Source organism: Adiantum capillus-veneris, chromosome 18, assembly GCF_014529385.1.
Source record: "Adiantum capillus-veneris isolate H3 chromosome 18, ASM1452938v2, whole genome shotgun sequence".
NCBI lineage: Eukaryota > Viridiplantae > Streptophyta > Polypodiopsida > Polypodiales > Pteridaceae > Adiantum > Adiantum capillus-veneris.
In genome coordinates, this window is record NC_140948.1 from 16,434,439 (window position 1) to 16,441,925 (window position 7,487).

General features: G+C 39.4%; 1 protein-coding gene across 1 annotated transcript; it reads right to left on the reverse strand.

Annotated features, from left to right (window-relative positions):
• Window positions 1–2,434: 2,434 nt before the first annotated feature.
• Window positions 2,435–3,961, reverse strand: LOC147435284 (monooxygenase AgnR1-like). Its single transcript, XM_086488360.1, has one exon. The coding sequence runs from the start codon at window positions 3,840–3,842 to the stop codon at window positions 2,625–2,627; it is 1,218 nt and encodes a 405-aa protein (XP_086344486.1). The 5' UTR covers window positions 3,843–3,961; the 3' UTR covers window positions 2,435–2,624.
• Window positions 3,962–7,487: the final 3,526 nt, after the last annotated feature.

Genomic DNA, 7,487 nt, shown 5'->3' on the forward strand with positions numbered 1-7,487 from the left:
ATACACTCTTGATTGGTGATATCTCCCACAAAGATGACAAATAATCTCAAGGGGATGTTTATTTTCCCTTGCCATTGTATGAGAGTTGTCAAGTTTAATGGAATCAATTAGCAATTATATGGATGCTAACCATATAATTTAGCAGTTACAATTTCCTAGTGCATAACATAACTCCTAGGGTGCACCTTTAATATGTTGATTTGGATGACTATAGATGAAGAGAGTTAGAAAAAGAACATATATATGATTGCAATAAATATGCCATGCAAAGTCAAGCCTATTACTTTTAATTAACAACTTTATAAAATGATCCTATAAGGGGCTTTTGAAAGGTTAGTGTGGGCTAGATATTAGTGCAATTTGCTGGTCTATTCAAGCATGCAAGCATTCTATGTGCAAGATATCTATGCTATCTTTTTGCAAAGCGTAAGTTTATGTAGGAGATATCTAGGAGTAAAGCTTGGTAGAATCTTGGGAGATGCTATTAGCTCATGGTATTCTGAGACCATCTAGAATATGCAATCCCATGAAGCTTGGGTATTGGCAATGGCCATGTTAGCTTAATAGCTTGAAAACAATGATGCCTCTCATAAGGAGGATGATTGAGCTCATACCTAGATTGTTCTCTTAGGTCATCCTGTGTGAGACACTAGATGTGAACCACATCTTTTAAGATGGATGCATCTTCATGCTTCCCAATGGTCAAAGTAGCATTAGCCCCCAACCACTATGAGAGAGTAGTTACATAATTATCCTTCCAAACAAAAAATATTCCACTATTTTCAGCTTGGTCTAGGTTATCACATACTTGATAGTGAGCAATAGATGATCTAGCAAGTATTGGTTTCTAAAATCTAATGCATGCATGCATACAAGTAACTCCTCATGGATGCCTAGAATATGCTCCTTTCAAATGTGTTTAAACATTTAGAAGATAAATTGTATGAAATCACCATTTGCATCCTCATAAGGTTTGGAAAGATATCAACACCAATTTTGCCGTGTGCCATGCTGAGCTTCAAGGACTCACAATCCACATTTCTCTACAGGTGTCTTGTTGGTAGACCTTCATCGTACTTCTTGCTTCCTTTGGGTATTTTTGGCCTTGTTATCAATCACTTTGGCAACGTGCTAGAAGACCATCCACTTCTTTGTACAGACATGTTGAGAAAAGCTAGTGATTCATGTTCACTATGGTAACATTTTTGAGTCTTACTGTAGAACAACCAATTCATGCAAGATCCTAGTGCTTTGTCTACAACAGATTGTGAAGCACAAGCCTTTGGCTATTTCAAGAAGTTGAGCTCATCAATTGACTGCCCGGTATTTAAAGCTTCTATCTTTAGTCATGGAAAAGGTATGAATGGCCTTACCAAGCTAGTAAATATCTTTTGGGATGGCAATGTCCTTGCTACAATGAATTTGGAAAGCTTACCTGGCTCCATCGGAGTGACACGGTAAGAGAAAGGAATATACCGGTTTCAAGAATCATCAAGCCTTAATGACAAGGTGGTTAATATCTCAAAACTGCAGAGTAATCTATCTATACTCTGAATAAAAATTGGAGGGTTTTGCCCTGCACGTGGCTACATTTGCAGCCCTTGTACAGTTCAAACCCTTGCTTTCGCTGTTTCTTTCTCCTCACTACACAAATTTTGGCATCGGTGAACATCTTCTATAGGAAAGTCCAAGCTAATAATTCTACTGTTCAAGACTTTTCAACATAACTTCAAGCGAATCTTCTTGCCATTTGCTTGAAAGATAAAACGAAACGCTAAAAAAAGTAAGCGAACCATCTCATGCAGGATTATGTATTCACATTGTGCTGTACATGTCAGCTAATCCCTTCTTTACTATCATATACCAAAGGAGCAGAAATGGCACATATACAGGAAGTGTGGCCCCCGTAAAGATGAAGTAAAAACAACCAACCTGCACAAGAATTACCTCCTCCTGGAATCCTAGCTTCAGAAAGATGTCCTCCAAATATGAACAGAGAATGCTCCCCAACATGCACAGGTAAGACAATCTAGTTAATTATTTGCACGTTCACATCCATGCACAGGAAACTCGCTCTTGTTAACAAAGAGGCATGCTCACCTGCGTGCACAAGAAGAGGTATGCTTATGCCCCTGCACAAGAAAACCACTCTAATTGACAACATGACAGAAGCCCTAGTCTCAAATTTAGACAGGTGATATTTGTCATATGTCCTTATCAACACTACCACCACGTTGGTGATATTGGGACAAACATGAGAACTTGAACCCCTCAACTGACAATGACCTGTGGCTAGACAATACATCCACAAATTATGCAGCGAAAAAAGAGCGTAATTACAGACACACACGCTTACATGCATGCACTCACACCCAGAGTTGAAACAAATGCCTCTCACAGATACCATGCATTCTATATAAACTCTTTTAGGCGATTATATATGTAGTGAAAGTTATGTATTTGATGTGGGGAAAAAAACCCACAATGTTTCGAGTGTCATGTCTTAGATTATGTAGCCCCGACCTTACTGGAAGTGACATGACAAACCAAAACCAAATCACCCTGACAAAATGCATGTCATATACGCTAACAGTCCGTGCTCATCAAAATTCCACACAAGAATACTAAGCTGGATTTCCATTTGCGACATTTGATGCTGAGGCACCTTTGGGCTGCCCGATCCCCTGTGACACACTGTATTCTTTCCATAGTGGTATCACACTTTCAAGATACTGCATGAACTTCCACAAACCCACACGCATCTCAACATTACCATACCTATCTGCCTTCTGCTCTGGATAGCCAATCCCACATCCAAACAAACCAGGCGCAATGACACCACAATGGGCATTGTAAGTATAGCTAGAGGGTAGCCCAACTATCCCCTTTGGAAGCTCCCTCCTCTCAAAACCTGTTGCATATATAACTTTAGTGCAACAGGGTAGATGTTCAGCCGTAGATGTGTCATCTGATAAGACCCGTACTAAGCGATCTGGTAGCTTTCCATGCAAATTTTCCCTGCTCCATTTTGCGGTGTCACCCTTTAGTCCTGTATCATCAAACAGAATCCAACCACCCAAGTAAAGAGCATACTTTAGAGGCTCTCTGTAGAAGTTGATCACTTTTTTTGCAGAACTTTGCTCTAGAAGAGTTCTGATGAGAATGATCGCACTGTGGGAGGAGCCAAAAATTGCTATAGTGTCATCTGCTGATACAGATGCAACAAGTGCAGAAGGGTTCAGGGCAGTTGCGATGGGAATTTCATCTATCAATGGATATGCCTGGTGGAAAGGGAGAGAGCGGGGAACAGCACCAGTCGCAAGGACCACATTGTTGGCCAGAAAGGAAGAAGCCTCTATGACAGAGGATGAAAGGAGACATTCCCATTTCGCATCCTTCTCTCTAAGCTGCGAGACCTCGCCCACAACAGAGTGAACTTTCTGTCTGAGAGTGTGGGTGACGTCACGAAGAGGCTCTGCAGCAACATCAAGCGAGCACGTTTGCTTTTCAGGCAGGTCTTCAATGGCGTACCTGCGGGTATTATTGTTGAAGGACTCGAAAGGAAAACCGAAGGATCGACAGCGCTGGTAGAAGCGAAGGAAGAGACCCACATTGGTGTTGGAGGAGACAAAGCGCCAGCGAGTACCAAAATCGCCCACAGAGAAAGAGGGATCGATCCAGAGGAGGGCGGAGGGCGGTACAGAAGAGTCGAGGAGGAGACCCACAGTGGCAATGCCGGCAGGGCCGGCGCCTACAACGCACCATTCATAACAGAGAGGGCTTGCTGCCTCGCGCGACGCAAGAGCGGAGAGGCTGCGGCGCACTTGCCTGCTCAGAGCCATTCTCCCTGCTGCGACTACCTACAGGACCAATCCATTTCTCGAGAGCCGGCGATTTTCCCTTGCCCACTCCAAATATTCAATTCCCACTTCCTTAAAGGAGCAGATGCTTTTCAGACCAGCTTTGTCCCACCCTCCTCTTTATGCTGTACTAGCTCGCGCGCCCCGCCTACCGGCAGGCCTCACACGCTCTTACCACCTCACTCTGTATGTGTTTGTGTGTGTGTGCATCTTTATACATTTTTTCATGACACACACACGATTTCTGTCTTTGGCTCCTTTAAACTACTCGTGGTAAATTTAACCCCTTTTAGAGAGAGAGAGAGAGAGAGAGAGAGAGAGAGAGAGATTACATAAAAGCACATGACTAAAGAGACATATTTAAAATAAAAAAACCAATCTACATTATTATCAAAAAGGCTCAGGAATATATCTGCATAACACTCTAAGTCGTGCTATTTCAACAGGATCAAGATATTGCGCTGGAGCTCTACAAACTTCTCTTAAATTTATTTTTTGAACCCAGCTCAAGTAAATCTTGTAATGATAAATCAACCCAAGCTCTTGCCTTAAGAGCATGAGCCTAATGTTGGAAAAGAAATAGGAATCAAGTAAGTTGATGTAAATCATGTCCAACTCTTCATCTACATATGACCCCCAAACAGTGTAGTTTTTCTCAATCACTTCCCATGCCCATTGCCATCCCCGTTCAGCAGGTAACAAATTTTCTTCAAAGGCATCAACAATAATTTTTTTTACACTTGGAAAAATATTCACAATTTCGTGGGCCATTTAATTGGCTGCAAGAAAAGAAGACAACATTAGTACTCAAAGCTTGAAATGAGAGAGAGAGAGAGAAAGAGAGATGATCAACATGGCCACTTAAACACTTTAAAAAAGTATAAGCGCAACACGAACACTTCAATTACTAATTGTCATGCCAAAAAGTGTCAAGAGGTTCATTAGGTTAAAGTCTTTACAACAACCTTAATTTTTTTGTTTACAACGACTCATATTCTACTCTATAATTGGACAGATGAGGATCACTCCAATATACCGCATTGATAAACTTCACAATTAGTTTCCAAATTTTAAATTCTTCATCCGAAATGTAAGATTTGTGATTGTGATATATCTTTCGCAACTCCTCAAGAGTGGACACTCAAGAATGAAGCCTCCTTGCATAAAGGCTTCCTTTTAAAGGCTTTCACCACAATCCCTTCTACTATGGGTTTAAGCTTGAGCCCTCTAGCTAGCATATACAACTTTGGAACTCCCAATGAGCCCAAGACTTATACAAAGTGGGTGGAAATATTATGCACAACCATAGCACATCTTCCGCTTGATGCATAGCCGGTGTAGCCTGTGTTAGCCGCTGCTAACATTCCCCCCTTCCTAATTTGGTGCATGTCCTCGTGTGCCAGTGAAGCAAGGCACAATGACATGGTAGAAAGCAAGTCCATGGAAGAAATGCTGAGCTGCAAAACATAAGAACAAATAATGAGCATCAAAGGCCAACAAGGATAAAAACATGAAGCACAATGAACAATTATGCAAAGTGAATTTTTTTCTTCTAAAAGATGGGTGAATTATAGTAAAAAACTAAATGACATAAAGCAAAAAAACACTCAAACTATCATGAAGATTAAAACACTTGAAATTTTAGTTTTATGCATGAAACACAAGAAATCAATGAAGACCCTAAGCTAATGCAAGGTCATAAACCTACTGGCCTAAAAACTATGTGACCAATCTTATTAAATCATTTAAGTTTAACATGTCTATGGCTATAAAGAAGCTCCTAATGTATTAGTACATTGTCAAAGATTTTTGAAGCTCATGGAAGTTTTATTTTTTGTCATTCATAGGAAAAAGTAAGACACATCACAAAGCTACCACCCCAAGGCAAGTTTAGGTACGACTCTTGGCTCCTTGAACCCTCAAGAAGGTGTTCTAGAGGCCTACTAGCCTACCAAGGCAACGACTAACCCCTATAGCACAGGGCATCGGTTTAGAGCCTTGACCAAGCGAGCCAAGGTGATTCCCCTCCCCTGCCAAGTGCCAATAAGGCGCTAGGCCTCACAAAGACACAACATAACATAGAAATTTTCTTTTCATGTGTCTAGTAACATTTTTGCTACTTTTTCTTGACACTTTTTTGCTTCATTGTTTCATTTTTAGCACTTTTTTATTGCTTCCAACATGAGATGCTAATGGAAAAATGGACTAAATCCTAATCATAGCCCTAGGTCGTGTTAAAAATGAATGGAGTATTAAGACTATCACTAAGAGTTTAGAACTAACAAGAAATGAACCTACATTAACCTAAGGTCAAGGCCAATTACCTATGATTAGCACACATAAAACCTAACTTTTTTGATGAGTTGATATTCATAAATCGAAGTGTTGAAAGTTTAGTATGCCTAGCTTTTGAACATGAAAGAACCATAGCTGAGAAGCAAAAAATTACTTAAGCCAAGCATATCGAATGGAGAGATGAACAAAAGCGAAAAATCATGGAAGGATTACACCTATTCATGCTCTTTTGAGCATCCTTGAGCAAGCATCCCCTTTGTGTAGAGAAGTCTCTTGAACCTTTTTATTTGCAAAAGAAATTTTTGAAGCTAAGTGTAAACACAAGCTATAAAAGCCATTTATTGAAAGCCACACAAAAAACACTAAAAAAACATTAATGAAAACCTCAAGCTAGGTTCTGGAAAAAACCCGAGGGAAAAAAGTGCCTTTGGTTATGCACATGATGCTCTAAAGTAGCAAATTTATGCATACACAACAACAATGAGAGATAAAATGCTTCTAAATAAGAAAATTTTGCAATTTAAAGTCTCTCATGCATGATTCAAAAAGTTGATTAGTTTCTAGCTCAATGAAATATGGAATAAAAAACAAGCGAAGAGCTCAAATAATACAACTTTGATGAAAAGAAGTGGCTCTTGAAAGCCAAATTTTACATTTTGAAGCTCCAAACAAGTTGGCTAAACACACTCAAAATGAAAATTTAACCAAGCTATGAGCTAGCATGTATACAACTTTTAATCCAAAGAACTGGAATGGCTCTAAATAGCCACATTTTGCAATATTTTGCAATGATGACCCCTTCTTGGATCAATGAAAGTTCAACCTTGCCACATCTCTTCAAAATAACTCAATTATTAGTGCTATACATTCATACGGTCAACACAATACAGGCACTAAAAAAATCATGTTCAATGCTATCTCATGGCCATTCAAGAAGCTTAATTTAGTGCTATGCAATGATTTTACATTAAAATCAAGCACAAAAATGCATAAGGAATGCTAAGTTTAAGCACAAAGTCCCAACTCTACATACAATGTAACTCTCAAAATCAAAAAAATTTCTCATGCAAATCACAAAGAACTTTTTCGCTATGCATAAGCCAAGATTCTGTGTATTGAAAGTCAATAGTACACTTGAAGAAAATGTCATGGCTCTTGGATAGCCCAATTTACAATATGCTATAATTCCCATCCTCTCTTTGGATCAATTGAAAGCTCATATCTATACAAGGATTTATATTCGAACCATGCACTAAATTCATGTTCATTTTTTACAAATCCAAAATGGTAATGCTATCTTATTGCTGTTACACAAGCTCAATTTTTATGCTA

Coding starts and splice junctions, on each gene's coding strand:
- LOC147435284 (XM_086488360.1), bottom strand. CDS start 3,842: ATGGCTCTGAGCAGGCAAGTGCGCCGCAGCCTCTCCGCTCTTGCGTCG.